Source organism: Chaetodon trifascialis, chromosome 19 (genome assembly GCF_039877785.1).
Source record: "Chaetodon trifascialis isolate fChaTrf1 chromosome 19, fChaTrf1.hap1, whole genome shotgun sequence".
Classification (NCBI taxonomy): Eukaryota; Metazoa; Chordata; class Actinopteri; order Chaetodontiformes; family Chaetodontidae; genus Chaetodon; species Chaetodon trifascialis.
This window is the reverse complement of record NC_092074.1, coordinates 24,331,461-24,348,960: the sequence shown is the minus strand read 5'-3', so window position 1 is coordinate 24,348,960 and position 17,500 is coordinate 24,331,461. Positions and strand designations below refer to the sequence as shown.

General features: G+C 50.3%; 2 protein-coding genes across 5 annotated transcripts in view; one reads left to right on the top strand and one right to left on the bottom strand.

Annotated features, from left to right (window-relative positions):
* Nucleotides 1-8,139, top strand: part of LOC139347956 (creatine kinase B-type) — a 13,690-nt gene extending 5,551 nt beyond the window's left edge. Inside the window, exons 3-9 of the mRNA XM_070987859.1 lie at nucleotides 992-1,205; nucleotides 1,804-1,958; nucleotides 2,635-2,767; nucleotides 5,476-5,647; nucleotides 6,072-6,195; nucleotides 6,333-6,522; nucleotides 7,731-8,139. Of these exons, the coding sequence (XP_070843960.1) occupies nucleotides 1,013-1,205; nucleotides 1,804-1,958; nucleotides 2,635-2,767; nucleotides 5,476-5,647; nucleotides 6,072-6,195; nucleotides 6,333-6,522; nucleotides 7,731-7,909 (1,146 nt within the window). The 5' untranslated portion in view covers nucleotides 992-1,012 and the 3' untranslated portion in view covers nucleotides 7,910-8,139. The remainder of the gene's footprint in view (nucleotides 1-991; nucleotides 1,206-1,803; nucleotides 1,959-2,634; nucleotides 2,768-5,475; nucleotides 5,648-6,071; nucleotides 6,196-6,332; nucleotides 6,523-7,730) is intronic.
* A 1,572-nt stretch (nucleotides 8,140-9,711) lies between these two features.
* LOC139347953 (MAP/microtubule affinity-regulating kinase 3-like) overlaps nucleotides 9,712-17,500 on the bottom strand; it is a 13,392-nt gene continuing 5,603 nt past the window's right edge. For 2 of the 4 annotated variants that reach the window (XM_070987851.1, XM_070987853.1), the window contains 12 exons: nucleotides 16,133-16,267; nucleotides 15,570-15,671; nucleotides 15,348-15,467; nucleotides 14,706-14,805; nucleotides 14,266-14,378; nucleotides 14,048-14,189; nucleotides 13,744-13,943; nucleotides 13,248-13,345; nucleotides 12,737-13,009; nucleotides 11,877-11,921; nucleotides 11,212-11,593; nucleotides 9,731-11,019 (listed from right to left, as the gene is read on the bottom strand). In XM_070987851.1, the coding sequence (XP_070843952.1) occupies nucleotides 11,224-11,593; nucleotides 11,877-11,921; nucleotides 12,737-13,009; nucleotides 13,248-13,345; nucleotides 13,744-13,943; nucleotides 14,048-14,189; nucleotides 14,266-14,378; nucleotides 14,706-14,805; nucleotides 15,348-15,467; nucleotides 15,570-15,671; nucleotides 16,133-16,267 (1,698 nt within the window). In that variant the 3' untranslated portion in view covers nucleotides 9,731-11,019; nucleotides 11,212-11,223. Of the gene's footprint in view, nucleotides 11,020-11,211; nucleotides 11,594-11,876; nucleotides 11,922-12,736; nucleotides 13,010-13,247; nucleotides 13,346-13,743; nucleotides 13,944-14,047; nucleotides 14,190-14,265; nucleotides 14,379-14,705; nucleotides 14,806-15,347; nucleotides 15,468-15,569; nucleotides 15,672-16,132; nucleotides 16,268-17,500 lie in introns of those variants that run through there. The other 2 variants (XM_070987852.1, XR_011603359.1) reach the window with 2 other exon arrangements.

Genomic DNA, 17,500 nt, shown 5'->3' with positions numbered 1-17,500 from the left:
GTCTGATACTTTCTACTTGTACTTCATTACTTCTATCTGACAGCTTTAGTTCACAAAGTGGTGAACTCTTTCCATCCTCTACGATCGACTGAGCCTTTCATACCAACCATGACCCTCTCACCTGTTCACCTGCAGAATGATCCAATCAGGTGTTTCTGGAGTTTCCACCTTTCAGTCTGTGAAACGTCTCGCTGCATCAGATTCACAATAAGAGAAATTTGCAGAAATCAATGAAGAACATGAAACATATTGACTTTGGGCTGATCTCAGGTCAGTCTGTCACAGAGGAGCTGATCTAATTTGTACTTTTTGGATTTCTCTGCGTCTCAGTGAAACTTCCTTTAAAAAAGTCAGAAAAATCTGAATAAAGTTCTGAAGCTGAAGTGATTTTCTTCGTCTTTTGCTCACAGAGAAAACGGTCAATTATCGCCTCGTTTCATTTGTGGAAATTCTATCATTTAACATAATTACTGATATTTGCCTCAAAATAAATTGAATTAAAGTTGAATTTTATCTGAACTGTGATAAAAAGATGAAACTATCAGGGAGTTAAAACATGAAACTCCATTTTAAATACAACGCTGTGATTTCACTGCTCTGGCTTCATTAATAACTATTTTAGTCTTTACTGTAACTCCTCTGCTCTGAAAGGAGCCCGAGGCAAGTTATAATAATAATTGATCGATTGATTGAATAATTGATTTCATTGATCCTGGTCATCGATCATTGGCTGTTGGTCTTTACTGATGCAGTGAGGAGACAGAAGCTTCCTGCTGTCAATCACACGTCATGGACGTCAGATTTTATAATAAATGAAGCCTTTTTTTTTCTTTCACCTCATTAAAAATCTCATTATGAGCTGAACTGATTCGTTTTCGAGTGTTTGCCACATTGAATTTGGTTTTTGGGCTTTGGGGACTAAAGATGGACTCTTGGATTCATCGCGGATGGTCTGTGGACGTTTATGTGATTGATCTGAAACTGTTCCCAGGTCAGCAGCCCGGACGTCATCATGCCTTTTGGAAACACCCACAACAAGCTGAAGATGAACTACTCGTCGGAGCAGGAGTACCCCGACCTCAGCAAGCACAACAACCACATGGCCAAGGTGCTCACGCCCGAAATGTACGCCAACCTGAGGGACAAGGAGACGCCCAGTGGCTTCACCCTGGACGACGTCATCCAGACCGGTGTTGACAACCCAGGTAACAATCGCCAACCCAGGTAACTCTTCCCCAGGCCAGATAGCTGCTCCCAACCAAGTACTCCCCCAGACCTCAGAGAAGGTAAATGCATGTCCTTCAGACTGGGTGACCACTTTGTCAGACCAGGTCCAACTAACCTCGACCCAAACACGGTCAGCCCTCACCCAAAGCAGCTCCGGTGCTGTTTGTCACCTTCACACAGAGACGTTCTATTCTGGACTTCAGCTGCATCTTGATAATAACCCTTTAATTGGATTGACTCGTTAGATTAGGTTAATTTCTGCTCGTTAATTCCTCCACAGGGACGTGACATTTACTTCCTGTCTGATCCCCTGATCCTCCTCATCAAATCCACCTTAATTCATTCAGCAGCAAAATATTTTCCCACACGATGTTAGAAACACACACAGAGAAAACAACAACAACAACAACAACAACAACAACGAAAGAACAAGCTGGAAATACGAGAGAAGTTCATGTATTTTTCATGTTAGTCCCTCCAAATTAAAACCACCTGATTTAAGGGTCATCAGCCCAAAATGACCGCCAGTCAGAAAATGATGAACAGGAAATGATAAACCATTCTGATTCGCCGCAGGTCACCCATTCATCATGACGGTGGGCTGCGTCGCCGGAGACGAGGAGACGTATGAGGTGTTCAAAGATCTGCTGGACCCAGTGATCGAAGACCGCCACGGAGGATACAAACCAACAGACAAACACAAGACGGACCTGAACCCCGACAACCTGCAGGTAAACAACAACAACCTGACCTGAACCCTGAGAACCTGCAGGTAAACAACAACAACCTGACCTGAACCCTGAGAACCTGCAGGTAAACAACAACAACCTGACCTGAACCCCGACAACCTGCAGGTAAACAACAACAACCTGACCTGAACCCTGAGAACCTGCAGGTAGGTTCCTGTGACCTGACAGCGATCAGGTTATCAGTATATGATGACCAGCATGAGTGGAGTCATTTCGAACCCTTTTTGTCTGCCGAACAGACCGTATTTTCTGTTCTGGTTGTGGTTACCGTTGTGGCGTCAGACAGTTCTATAAAACCGGTGGGTTCCACTGTGGTTCCGTTGTGGTCCCGCTGTGGTTCCGCTGTGGTCCCGCTGTGGTTCCGTTGTGGTCCCGCTGTGGTTCCGCTGTGGTCCCGTTGTGGTCCCGCTGTGGTCCCGTTGTGGTCCCGCTGTGGTCCCGCTGTGGTTCCGTTGTGGTCCCGCTGTGGTCCCGCTGTGGTTCCGCTGTGGTTCCGTTGTGGTCCCGCTGTGGTCCCGCTGTGGTCCCGTTGTGGTCCCGCTGTGGTCCCGTTGTGGTCCCGCTGTGGTCCCGCTGTGGTCCCGCTGTGGTTCCGCTGTGGTCCCGTTGTGGTTCCGCTGTGGTCCCTGCTGATCTTCTTGTTCTCTGCTGGTTTCAGGGTGGAGATGATCTGGATCCAAACTACGTTCTGAGCTCTCGGGTTCGGACTGGACGGAGCATCCGTGGCTTCTGCCTGCCGCCGCACTGCAGCCGCGGAGAACGCCGCGCCATCGAAAACCTCTCCCTTGAAAGTATGACATCACTTCCTGCCTGTTGCAGCGTCAGGGTGCCCCTGGCTGTAGAACACTGCATTACACTTTCATGTGTGAAACTGCCTCACGAGCTTCAGCTCATGAAGGTCAAACGTTTCCTTCAGTCGCCCAAACAGCAGAAACACATAAAATCGTCATTTTGTCAAAAGGAAGTTTCACCGTAAAGTAGCTGTGATGGTTTATGCTGAACGTTCTGACCAATCAGCACAAACGCCAGCCGATGATAGAAAACAGTCACGCTTCGCCTCGACTGACAGACCTGCTCCACGTCCCCGAAAAGACGAATTTTCATTAGTACGTAAAAATACCAAAGACACAGAAATTTGAATGGAAAGAACAGATTTATGATTCATGACTGCAATGAAAATTATAGAGAAAACAAGAAGAAATATTCAAGATTTGTTAAAGGGAACTTTCCTCACATGTTATGAGAAACTTTCCTCAGGTGCTGGATGTGGCTGTCTGTCGATGCGTTTCACGCTCCTCACGCTCGGCCGACCTGCTGCTTCAGGATAAAAGTTCTCAAAGAATTGAGATGAACAAGCTGAAGCTGAAGTTCACAGCAAACTACAGAGACATGAAACCAGTGACACCAGTCTGACCAGCAGGCACATAATGTAGGTTTAACAAAATAGCATCAAGTCAAAGTCAAGTTCCACACAGTCGTCAGCTGCTGTCGGAGCATTTTGGGTTCCACAGACTTAAAAACCAACTGATTACTTCAGAAATACTAAATGATGATGATGCTGAAATCGTTGGTGTGAAGACAGAATCGATTGTGAGCACTGAGCTGGAGATACGAAGACAAACTCTAAAATTCTTGTCCTGATTTTGGCGTCCAGACTCGTCAGTTTCTCTGTGTGAGTTTGAGTCTATAAAAATCCTCCTGCTGCAGGCTGATGGTGCATTCAGGGACACTCTGAGGATTTGATGATGGAGGTGTTTCTCCTCCTGCGGAGTCACTGAGGCAGAGGAGGAACAAACTCTTCAGCTGTCTGCTTTTATGTAGAGCTGCCTGCAGCTGAAAAGGTCCGGCTTTTTTTTTTTAGATATTTTCCCATCATGCCTCAGTGAGCGTGTCAGTGAATGCAGCAGCAGATCAAACGCTTATGTAACTGTGAGCTCTGTGTCGTCCTGCTGAGACTCTTAATGAGGCTGAGCTCAGAGCGTCTAAAACCTCCTCTTTCATATTCAGATGAGACTAAAGGGAACTGGACTGAACCGGACTGGACTGGATTGGTTGAGACCAGCAGACTCTCTGCTTCCCCCTGCTGTCTGCAAGCAGCAGTACAGACGGAGCGAATTTCACTTTTTAATGGAAAAACAAAATGTATAAATCAAACAGATACAGCCGTGCTAACAGCGCTGTGAGGCTAAACGCTAACATGCTGATGGCGGCGCCGATGAAACGTGAACGTCTGAACCACATTTATGACAATGATCTGACAGGTGAGGAGAGATTTCAGTCTGGAATAAAGTGATGGACAGGTCAGAGGGGAGACAGGTTACAGGTGAGACAGGTCAGAGGTGAGACAGGTTACAGGTGAGACAGGTCAGAGGGGAGACAGGTCAGAGGTGAGACAGGTTACAGGTGAGACAGGCCAGAGGTCAGACAGGTCAGAGGGGAGACAGGTTACAGGTGAGACAGGTCAGAGGTGAGACAGGTCAGAGGGGAGACAGGTCAGAGGTGAGACAGGTTACAGGTGAGACAGGCCAGAGGTCAGACAGGTCAGAGGGGAGACAGGTCAGAGGTGAGACGGGTTACAGGTGAGACAGGCCAGAGGTGAGACAGGTTACAGGTGAGACAGGTCAGAGGTGAGACAGGTCAGAGGTCAGACAGGTTACAGGTGAGACAGGCCAGAGGTCAGACAGGTCAGAGGGGAGACAGGTCAGAGGGGAGACAGGTCAGAGGTCAGACAGGTTACAGGTGAGACAGGCCAGAGGTCAGACAGGTCAGAGGGGAGACAGGTCAGAGGTGAGACAGGCCAGAGGTGAGACAGGTCAGAGGTGAGACAGGCCAGAGGGGAGACAGGTCAGAGGTGAGACAGGTTACAGGTGAGACAGGCCAGAGGTCAGACAGGTCAGAGGGGAGACAGGTCAGAGGGGAGACAGGTCAGAGGTGAGACAGGTTACAGGTGAGACAGGTCAGAGGTGAGACAGGTTACAGGTGAGACAGGCCAGAGGTCAGACAGGTCAGAGGGGAGACAGGTCAGAGGTGAGACAGGTTACAGGTGAGACAGGCCAGAGGTCAGACAGGTCAGAGGGGAGACAGGTTACAGGTGAGACAGGCCAGAGGTGAGACCGGTCAGAGGTGAGAAAGGTTACAGGTGAGACAGGCTAGAGGTGAGACAGGTTACAGGTGAGACAGGCTAGAGGTGAGACAGGTCACAGGTGAGACAGGTCAGAGGTGAGACAGGTCAGAGGTCAGACAGGTTACTGGTGAGACAGGTCAGAGGTGAGACAGGTCAGAGGTGAGACAGGTTACAGGTGGGACAGGTCACAGGTAAGACAGGTTACAGGTGAGACGGGTTACCAGAGGCAGTCAAACATGCAAAGGAAGTAAAGATAGTACTTTTTTTACAGGTGTCATTTCCTGGAAATACCTTCGTCCTTCAGTATGAATCTTTCAATCAAAGTCGTACCTTAATGTCTGACCTCTGACCTCTGACCTTCTGTCTGTGCTGCAGGTCTGGATGTCCTGGATGGGGACTTAAAGGGAAAGTACTATGCTCTGAAGAACATGACGGAGGAGGAGCAGCAGCAGCTGATCGATGACCACTTCCTGTTTGACAAGCCCGTCTCCCCGCTGCTGCTGGCATCCGGCATGGCCCGTGATTGGCCGGACGGCCGCGGCATCTGGTCAGTGCAACGACTGCCGAGTCGCAAGAGTGAGATAATGAGTCGCAGGAATGAGATAGCGAATAAATATGTGCGAAACAGCTTTTTTTAAACCTAATGTCCGAATAACCTAAGCTAAACCTAATGTCACCCTCTGGTTTTCCTCCCAGTGATGAACCCCCACCCCCCCCACCACCCCACCACCCCACCCCCCGAATACGCTGAACTCATTGACTTATTTCAGTGTTACTTGGTAAACGTGAAGAACTTCCTCTCTCAAGAGTTCTTCATGTTCTTCAGTGATGGAATCAGATGAATGAGTGTAACTGAGCGTTTGGTTCAGACCTCTCTCAAACAACCCGTCACCTGGGCATAGTTGACTGACTTCCTGTTGTGTCTGAACTTCCTGTCCATCATGTAATTTACCCTTCACGCTTGCCTGCAGGCACAATGACAACAAGACCTTCCTGGTTTGGGTGAACGAGGAGGATCACCTGCGTGTCATCAGCATGCAAAAAGGAGGCAACATGAGGGAGGTGTTCAACCGCTTCTGCACCGGACTCACCAAGGTGAACACCTCACTTCCTGTTTCCAGGACAGGTCGTCTTTGACGACACAGTGACATCGCCAGGACGATGTCCTGGAGTATTTGGGCAGACTCCCGTTGTCCCTCTCACCACATTACCCGTTTGTCTCCCTCTGGCAGATCGAGGCTTTGTTTAAGGACCGAGGTCATGAGTTCATGTGGAACGAACACCTGGGCTACGTCCTCACCTGTCCGTCTAACCTGGGGACCGGACTGAGAGCCGGCGTCCACGTCAAACTGCCAAACCTCAGCAAAAACGAGAAATTTGGAGAGATCCTGAAGAGGCTGAGGCTGCAGAAGAGAGGGACAGGTAAACAGAGAGACAGGTAGACAGACAGGTAGGCAGAAAGACAGGTAGGCGGAGAGACAGGTAGACAGACAGGTAGGCAGAAAGACAGGTAAACAGAGAGACAGGTAGACAGACAGACAGACAGACAGACAGACAGGTAAAGAGAGAGACAGGTAGACAGACAGACCGGTAAACAGGGAGACAGGTAGGCTGAGAGACAGGTAGACAGACAGGTAAGCAGAAAGACAGGTAAACAGAGAGACAGGTAGACAGACAGGTAGGCAGAAAGACAGGTAAACAGAGAGACAGGTAGACAGACAGACAGACAGGTAAACAGAGAGACAGGTAGACAGACACACAGGTAAACAGACAGACAGGTAAACAGAGAGACAGGTAGGTAGACAGACAGGTAAACAGAGAGACATGTAGACAGACAGACAGACAGACAGACAGACAGACAGACAGACAGACAGACAGACAGACAGGTAAACAGAGAGACAGGTAGGCAGACAGACAGGTAAACTCTGGCCAACTAGAGCTCCTGCTTCTGGTTTGATATTTAGAAACAAGCAAGAAATGACCAGTGAGCAGGAAGTGGAACAAAAATACAAATTAAAAGCCTGAAAATGAATGTAGCCATTAAATCATTTATTGTTTGAGGAGAAACAGGAAACGGATGAACTGTTTAAACGGCTTCATTTATACTGAAATAACTTTTTGTTAATGGGTCACAACATTTCATTCAAACACTGTGAAGTTCATCTTTCATTTGATCATTCCTGGTAGTTTTACCTGCGTATGAAACACCTGTAGAGTCAGCTGATCACTGGATCGCTTAATGATCAGATTCGATGTTTCTGTAAACTGACGGATGATCAAAAACCAGAATAATTGTAAACAACGCATTTACACGATAAACTGAAAGGTTCATTTCCATCGTGGTCGTCCAGCAAACACCCAATGACACGAGACGAACGACGTCAGCGGAGACGTGTGAGTGTCTTCCACAGTGTTTCTGCCATTAAAGTCTCAGGAAGTCAAACGTCTTCAATCGTTCAGGTTTTAAATGATAAGGAATATGTTTGTATTACATGTTAGATTTGTCAAATATGGACGTTTCCTCAGCTTCCTGCTTCCTGTCCGACAGAGGAGGGTCTGAACCACCACTAACAGACCTCGAGGCCAAGGTATACCTATCCCTGTGACATCACTTCCTGTGTGTCTCTCAGGTGGCGTGGACACGGCGGCGGTGGGCGGAGTCTTTGACATCTCTAACGCCGACCGTCTGGGCTTCTCAGAGGTGGAGCTGGTCCAGATGGTGGTGGACGGAGTCAACCTGCTGGTGGACATGGAGAAACGTCTGGAGGGCGGAGAGAGCATCGACGACCTGATGCCCGAGCAGAAGTGAACTGTGTCACCGTAACCTCCGACACCCCCCCCCCCTCACTCCCCACCCCCCCCAACCCCCCCCCACCCCACTGTAATCAATCAGAAACCGTCCTGCTGCAGGACGTTTAGAGCCGCTCAGTTAGACTTCAGTCTTCCAACATGTGAAGGATTTTCTATTTCCTGTCTGCACCTGTTGGACTCATCTAACACCTGAAATATCTAATAAAGTCTGTGTGGCCCCGAACTAAACACCTGCTGCTGCTCACCTGTCGTCATTCAACACACACACACACACATACACACACACACACACGCAGGTCAAACCATGATGGAGGACTTTCTGCTCGTCTGCTGTTAAAAACACGTTGTCCTCCGTGAGGCGTTCACTGACCTGAAGACATTTATTCTGCCTGACAGAATTTAGACACAAACAGAAAATAAGAACTGAAGTTAAATGAAGACGAAACACAAAAGATTCAGATTAGAAACACACACACACACGCACGCACGCACACACACTGTATTTGACAGCAGTAAATGTTCTGTGTCTGACGTCATTGATTATTGATATTGATCAGCTGCATCGAGGTCTCACAGTAGATTCAGAATCAGAAAAAGCTTTATTGCCAAGTACGATTTTACACATACGAGGAATTTGCTTTGGTGAGGTTGGTGCGTGACACAGCTACTAAAAAGAAGCTATTAAACAAGTAAAAATATAACAGTAAGTAAAAAATACAACAATATAAATATATTTACTGTCATGACCTGGCTCAAAGGAAATGACAAATAGCGAAGAAACGCAGAGCAAAGCCAAATACAAAATATATTTATTTACACAAATAAACCTAACCACCAAAAATACGAACAAAAGCAACAGGCGCTGGTCGGGAGAAACAAGTCGAGCAGAGAGCAGAGCCGAGCCGAGCTGAACCGAACCAAGCAGAGCCAAAGCAGCACCAACCACGCATGTAACTCCTTCCATGCACCGGGCCCAGGTGATCACGATCAGTCTAATTGGAAGCTGGATCAGCTGATTACCTCGAAAAAAAAACAATGATTAGTCTACGTCAGACCACACGCCCACTTTCTCAGACCGAACGGCCAGCAGGGCCGACAATACACAAGTCTGTTTTTTTTACAGAAGCACAGTGTGTTTCTTCAAAAGGAAGTCCAAGCAGAGCGTTAATGTAAGCACAGGGGCATGGTCATGGTCGTGGTCACGGTCATGGCAGTGTCAATGACAAGTAGGGTCAGAGGTGGAGTGTGAGGAGTGTCGGGGGGGTTCCAGGCCTTGTTAATAAGGCTGACAGCAGACGGGAAAAAACTGTTCTTGTGGCGTGAGGTTTTGGTCCTGATGGACTGCAGCCTCCTGACAGAGGGGAGTGTCTCAAAGAGTTTGTGTCCGGGGTGGGAGGGATCAGCCACAATCTTACCTGCACGCCTCAGCGTCCTGGAGGCGTACAGGTCCTGGAGAGACGGGAGACTGCAGCTATCACCTTCTCTGCAGACCCAATGACACGCTGCTGTCTGCCCTTGTCCTCGGCGGTGGCAGCAGCGTACCAGGTTTGGGATGATGGTGTTAAAGGCAGAGCTGAAATCCACAAACAGGATCCTGGCGTAGGTTCCTGCGGAGTCCAGGTGCTGGAGGATGAAGAAAGTAAGTAAGCAGACCAATGACGTCTCTCATTTGAGGAGAAGCATTGAGACTGGTCTGATGCATAAGCGTTCCTGCTGATTGGATGTTCAGGTTTAGTAACAACAAGTTTAACAACAACCTTCCTTGTTTATTCTGCAGAGACACAAAAATTTGATCAGAAAACTGTTTTATTTGTTTATTAAATGTAAAGTTTGGTCCTTCAGGCTCTCCGTAAAAACCTTCCTCCTCTCTGACAGCATCATCACTAAAAACCCTCGCTGACCAATCACACAACCCCGCCGACAGACCTGCTGCAGCTGATTTGGTTCAAAATGAGCCGACAGCTGTGGCCCCTCTGGGCTCCTGTAGTTTCACTGTCATTCAAAGATCAGGCAGGTCAGACAGGAAGCTGTGTTCAAGGTGTTTAATGAGAAACAGGTTTACCTGAGGTTCAGGTAACAAACAACAACAACAGTCAGCTGACAGCCAGCTAATGACCACGTGATCAGCTGAGGATCAGCAGTCGATCAACTGACGATCAGCTGATGATCAGCAGTCGATCAGCTGACGATCAGCTGAGAATCAGCAGTTGATCAGCTTTGATCAGCAGTGGATCAGCTGATGATCAGCAGTGGATCAGCTGTGATCAGCTGATGATCATCAGTCAATCAGCTGTGATCAGCAGTCGATCAGCTGATGATCAGCAGTCGATCAGCTGATCATCAGCAGTCCATCAGCTGATGATCAGCTGATGATCATCAGTCGATCAGCTGTGATCAGCAGTCGATCAGCTGCTGATCAGCAGTCGATCAGCTGTGATCAGCAGTCGATCAGCTGAGGATCAGCAGTCGATCAGCTGATGATCAGCAGTTGATCAGCTGTGATCAGCAGTCGATCAGCTGAGGATCAGCAGTCAATCAGCTGATGATCAGCAGTCGATCAGCTGTGATCAGCAGTCGATCAGCTGATCATCAGCAGTCCATCAGCTGATCATCAGCAGTCCATCAGCTGAGGATCAGCAGTCGATCAACTGACGATCAGCTGCTGATCAGCAGTCGATCAGCTGTGATAAGCAGTCGATCAGCTGATGATCAGCAGTCGATCAGCCGTGATCAGCAGTCGATCAGCTGAGGATCAGCAGTTGATCAGCTGACTGTTTACATGTACAAAAGAGAACAGATGAACATCAAAACCAGGTGAGTCTGTCAGACAAAGTATTTACATTCACAAACAGGACTTACCAACCTGTCTGCTTCCACATCACCTGCCCAGTTTCTATGACCCCACCCCTTAGACGTGACCTCGCCTTCATATTTATCTGGTGGGCGGGGCTAAACACATGATGTTCAGTCACTGCAGCGGGTCTTTCAAAATAAAGCAAATGTACATCACAGCAGAACACTTCCTGTGTCTTCTCATAACACTGGACTTCAAGTCCCATCATCCGTTGCAGCAGTCATTCATGTCCATGGTGGCAGGTGAAGGACACCCTGGACAGACACACAGACAGCAGCTTCAATTAGAGACAAGACGGTGACATCATCACAAACATGTTAACCTGTCTGTGTCTCTATGTGACTGTCTCTACCTGTCTCTGTGTCTCTATGTGTCTGTCTCTACCTGTCTTTCTGTCTCTCTCTCTGTCTCTAGCTGTCTCTCTCTCTGTCTCTGTCTGTCTCTACCTGTCTGCATCTCTACAGCTTGAGTTCGTTGGCGATCTTGGAGGCGACATTCTTGAAGGCGATGGATGTCCCTGAGATCCGTTTGAAGCGGACGCCGTTGAGTGAGAGGCGGGGCAGTTTGCACACCTCCATCTCCCATTGGACGAGGCTGTCGGCGTGTCCGTCTCCATGGACGCAGAGCAGCAGGAAGGACTCGCGCTGTTCATAGTCACAGTTGTTGGCGTCCAGGACTTTCCTGATCTCCCTCATCATGTCCTGAGGCTCCATGGAGGACGTGGTCTTCATGCTCCAGGTGAACCTCAGGGAGCGAGGCTTCGACTCCTTCAGCTGAGGAGCAGCAGGAGAACCGGGATCCTCCTTCTGATCACATGACACATTACGACTGGAGGGAGCAGAGAGAGCAGAATTAAAGGTGGGCAGTTTAACAATCAGCTGAGCCAATCGGAGAGCGGAGGGCGTGGTCTCCCTTCAGTCTGACTAATATTCGTGTTGTGTCTCAGACATTTCATTTGTTCATAAAACTACTCACAAACTTCTGATTGGCCGGCCTGCAGTACCATCCTCTAACTGCATAAGCCAATCAGAACAAAGCAAATCCTAATAATGCTGAACACTCAGCAGCATAAACATCCTGCTTCAGCACAAAAAACACCTGTCTGACTCACCTGGACCCCTCAGCTCGCCCGTTCCTCTCAACCTCAGACACACCTCTGACAGGACACGAGGAAGGAGACAAGGGAACAAGGAAGGAAGGACGGAAGATGAGTTCAGGTGTTAGTAAACAGATGAGAAAGTTACAGTTAACTGAGGCAAACAGCAACAGAAGAAGAAGAAGCAGACAGGTGTTCTGGGCCAACCTGAGCTCTCATTTACACCTGTTAGGCCTGACGGAGGCGCACAGCACCTCCCTCACTGTCATCTACAGAATCAAACCTGACAGGAGAATGTGCTGACTGAGGAGAGGGCGGACTGTACGCTAACCATCATCATCATCATCATCATCATCATCATCATCATGGAGGTGGAGGTGACATCCAGTCCGAGCAGAGAGCTGCAGACGGAGCGTCAGTGCTTTAAGGTGACGTGTGATGGAGGCTGCAGGTGTTGTCTTTGCCTCCACCTTCAGATCTGTGGTCTCCATTGTCCTGTATGACCTCCACCTGCTCCTCCACCTGCCTCAGAAGAAATGCTTTCCTTTGTCTGCCACCCTAAAGAACCGCTGATCGACACGCAGCAGCGTTCGTGAGGTGCTTTGACTGTTTACGGCGTGGAGGTGTGCAAAGGGCGGGACTTGAGGCTGAGACACCTGTGCAGGTTTCCGGGTGGACTGTGATTTCTAGAGGGTGCAGGTGAGCGTGCACACACTTTAGGTACTGATGCTACACACTGTTTTAGAAATGAGAGTCTAGGTTCTGGTCCTGGATTGAGGTCTTCCTCAGTCCTGACGTCCTGTTTAAATTTGTTTTAAATTTACCTGCCACAGCGACACACCTGTGAACAGTCAGACAAGCTTTTCTTAGCATACCTTCGTGTGAGTTTGGATGTGAGTTTGGAGAACAGGTTGGTGGATCCTCTGGCTCGTGATTGGGCGAGAGGCGTGGCATCGTGTGACAGGCTGGGTGAGGCGGGGGGGCCATTGTAGGTGGCGGTGCGTCTATCTCTGAGCTGACCTCCATGGAAGGTGCTGCGACTCGCCGTCCCCCGAGGGAAACGCAGCCGGTCGGGGGGAGTTGCTCCACTGCTGATGCTGTGAGTGGAGGCTCCGCCCACTGACCTCTGAGGGGGGGTGGTGGCTGAACTGGGGGGGTTACATGTTACATCATTAGATCACCTGGGGTCTGACATTACCTCATTAGAAAAGACGGACACTGACTGAGGGTCACAGCAGTCTGAGGAGACACTCAGCTACAGGTTAGCATGGCAGCTATCTGAGATGAGCTACAAAGCTAATGCTACGCTAACTTCTGAGGCTGCCTGAAGTTTAGCATTTGGTGCGGACATAAAAACGTGAACACCATCACAGACCACACCGGTACCTGTTCTCTTTGCCGTTCTGGACCACCGAGTGTCGATCTGCGGAGTTCCTCTCGCTGCAGACGTACGTGTTCCTCCTCGTCATGCTGGACGATCCGCTCTGACGGTTCACACACAAAGAGAAGAGACGCTCAGAAGCAAAGCAAAGAGAAACACAGTGTGTGTTCACGGTCAGGTAACAGAGCCCGAGCTGCACATGTTCTCAGAGCTGCTTCTGATGGCGCCTTCTGTCAGACCATCTGCAGCTGCTCCTGAGAACATGTGCTGCTCAGAGCCTCCGACGTTCTTCTGCTCGTGGGTCTCTGGACAGTCTTTGCCACGTTGTATGGGAGCAGTTTTATGAGTACAAGTACGCGCACAGTATCAGAGCCGATACCGAACGCTGCATTCTCCTGAACAGAAGTCTAAAAGGTGTAAAATAAAGTGTAAAGACCGGAGAGCCTGTTCAAGGTTCCCTGCTTTCACACCTGTGTTCACCTGTCTGACACATGAACTCACGGTGGGCTTGGCCGACGTCTTCCTCCGCTCAGGGATGTCGGCCATGTTGGGGTTGTTGGCGTTCCCCAGCAGAGGACTGCCTCCCTCTGCAGGACTGGACTTCCTGTTCTGAGCTCCCACCTCTTGCTTCACCTCCCCCTCTGCTGATGCCGTCGTCTGACTCCTTCTGGAGTGAGGAGCGGCCGAGGAGGCCGAACACACTGGAGGGGAACAGAGAGGGGGGAGGAGGAGAGGAGGAGCAGTGGGGAGTTACGGTCTGTAAGTGTAATCTGGATTACATCCTGGTCCTGGTCTCAGGGTGTACCTTGGTCACTGTACCTCCTCTGTTTGGAGGAGGAGGAGGAGGAGTGCGGGTTGAGGAGGTGAGCAGGAGACTGGCTGCTGCTGGACGGACGAGGTTTGAGCAAAGACACGCTGCTGGAGGACGAGGAGTCACTCGCCTCCACCTGAAGAACAAACACAGCGCTGTTCATATGACTGCTGCTTAGCTCACCTGTTGTTACCGCGGTAACCACCTCTGACCTCAGCAGCCTTGCGTCCCAGCAGCAGGTAGGCAGCTGTGATGTCATCATACTTCATCTTGGTGAGCGAATCATTGATCTCCTCTCTGGAGTAACCCATGGCCACCATCATGTCTGAAACGCACACAGCGTAAGAACGCCACGTCAGCATCCTCGCTTCTGATTGGCTGCCGGCAGCTCTGACAGCGCAGGAGGGCGGAGCAGAGACAGCCTCACAGTCGGTCTGTGTTGTTGCTTTCATGCAGCTAAATAAAGAGACTCAATCGTCTCCAGTTCAGAGCGTGACACGGTCTGAAGGTCCACAAGGATCCAGTGAAGTTTGTTTGTTTGTCGAAGTCGGGTTGAACAACAATATTATGACAGACCATTACACTCTTCAGCATGTGTACTTGTACTCTAAGTGCTGGATCCAAATAAAGGATTTAAGATGCAAATGTGTACCGATCCTCTTTTGGTCTCTGATGTCCAGCTCCGGTTCAATGAAGGGTTTCAGCGTCTCTTCGTCTGAGCCGGTGTTGATCCAGCGATCCTTCATGATTTGCTGAGGAGGACACATTCAGATAACAACAGAGAAACGATCAGCTGATCAATTGAACAGCTCAGAGGAAACGACAGCTTGGTGCTAAAAGAAAGACCAGAACAAAGCCACGAGGACAGCCGGCCTCCTCAAGACGGACACGCTAACAGAGCCCAGGGGATTAGCTGCTGATGCTAACTGATGCTAACTCTGTTGCTAACTGATGCTAACTCTCTTCCTCTAGCAGCTTCAGTCCATGAACTGTCTTCAGTCCACAGACACTCAGTCCTCTGAGACAGACAACAGGAAGAAACTGACAACTGTTGACTTTGACTCAGTGGACTGAATTCATCCAGTCTGTCGCTTGGGTGTCTGTCTGTCTGTTTGTTTGTCCGTCCGTCTGTCCGTCTGTCTGTCTGTCTGTCTGCCTGCCTGTCCCTGTCTGTCTGTCTGTCTGTTTGTTTGTCCGTCCGTCTGTCTGTCTGTCCCTGCCTGCCTGTCCCTGTCCGTCCGTCCATCCGTCCGTCCGTCCGTCCATCAGTCAATGACACAGTGAGAGTTCTGACCTCCAGAGTTCCTCGTTTCCCTGGATTCAACACCAGGAAGCGTTTCAGCAGGTTCTCACAGTCAGTCGACATGTAGAAGGGAATCCGGTATTTACCACGCAGCACTCGCTCCCTCAGCTCCTGCAGACGGACAGACAGACACAGAGACATCAGACAGGCAGAGAGACAGAGTGTGTCCCTGAGGGACTCCACACGTCAATCCACTGTTCCTGTGGTACTCACCTTGAGGTTCTGTCCATCAAACGGCAGAGATCCACTGACCAGAGTGTAGAGGATTACACCCAGACTCCACACGTCCACCTCTGGACCGTCATACTTCTTACCCTGACACACACACACACACACACACACACACACACACACACACACACACACACACACACACACACACACACACACACACACACACACACACACACTACAGTTACACACAGATACACTGAAGAGAGACGACCCAACAAACGCCAGAACCAAAACAAACATGGACGCCAACTGTCATGGCTGCCAACCAGCAGCTCTCACTTCATATGCAGCAACATTTGAGCTGAAAAGACCAAAAACAGGAGCAAAGACGCTCCAGTCAGGTGAGATCCTGGTCCTGGATCCTGGGTGGAGGACTGCAGAGTCCACAGAGGGAGCTGGAGCAGGGTCAGCTTCGTCACATGAGGCTCACGTCAGGTAGAGTTCTTTACTTACAGGTACGTCTCCCCTGACAACCAAGTGATGTCATCACCGGCTGCAAACATCAAACACGCTTCCATGAATGAATGAAAGAGTGTGTTTACCTGAAAGAGCTCTGGAGCAGCGTACGGAGGAGAGCCACAGAAAGTGTCCAGTTTCCCACCGACAGTGAACTCATTACTGAAGCCAAAGTCTGCTATTTTAATATTCATGTCAGCATCCAAGAGGAGGTTCTCAGCCTGCAGGAGGAGCAGAGGAGGAGGAGGGGGAGAGAGGAGAGAGGAGGAGGAGGAGAGAAGAGGAGAGGATGAGGAGGGAGGAGGAGGGGGAGAGAGGAGAGAGGAGGAGGAGGAGAGAAGAGGAGAGGATGAGGAGGGAGGAGGAGGGGGAGAGAGGAGAGAGGAGGAGGAGGAGAGAAGAGGAGAGGATGAGGAGGGAGGAGGAGGGGGAAAGAGGAGAGAGGAGGAGGAGGAGGAGAGAAGAGGAGAGGATGAGGAGGGAGGAGGAGGGGGAGAGAGGAGAGAGGAGGAGGAGGAGAGAAGAGGAGAGGATGAGGAGGGAGGAGGAGGGGGAAAGAGGAGAGAGGAGGAGGAGGAGAGAAGAGGAGAGGATGAGGAGGGAGGAGGAGTTGGAGAAGGGGGAGAGAGGAGAGAGGAGCAGAAAAGAGGAGAGGATGAGGAGGGAGGAGGAGTTGGAGGAGGGGGAGAGAGGAGAGAGGACGAGGAGGAGAGAAGAGGAGAGGATGAGGAGGGAGGAGGAGTTGGAGGAGGGGGAGAGAGGAGAGAGGAGGAGGAGGAGGAGAGAAGAGGAGAGGATGAGGAGGGAGGAGGAGTTGGAGGAGGGGGAGAGAAGAGGAGAGGATGAGGAGGGAGGAGGAGGGGGAGAGAGGAGGAGGAGGAGAGAAGAGGAGAGGATGAGGAGGGAGGAGGAGGGGGAAAGAGGAGAGAGGAGGAGGAGGAGAGAAGAGGAGAGGAGAGGATGAGGAGGGAGGAGGAGGGGGAGAGAGGAGAGAGGAGGAGGAGGAGAGAAGAGGAGAGGATGAGGAGGGAGGAGGAGTTGGAGGAGGGGGAGAGAGGAGAGAGGAGGAGGAGGAGAAAAGAGGAGAGGATGAGGAGGGAGGAGGAGTTGGAGGAGGGGGAGAGAGGAGAGAGGACGAGGAGGAGAGAAGAGGAGAGGATGAGGAGGGAGGAGGAGTTGGAGGAGGGGGAGAGAGGAGAGAGGAGGAGGGGGAGAGAGGAGGAGGAGGGGGAGAGAAGAGGAGAGGATGAGGAGGGAGGAGGAGTTGGAGGAGAGGAGGAGGAGAGGAGAGGAGAGGAGAGGAGGAGAGAGGAGGAGGGAGGAGGAAAGAAGAGGAGAGGATGAGGAGGGTGGAGGAGGGGGAGAGAGGAGAGAGGAGGAGGAGGAGGAGAGAAGAGGAGAGGATGAGGAGGGAGGAGGAGTTGGAGAAGGGGAAGAGAGGAGAGAGGAGGAGG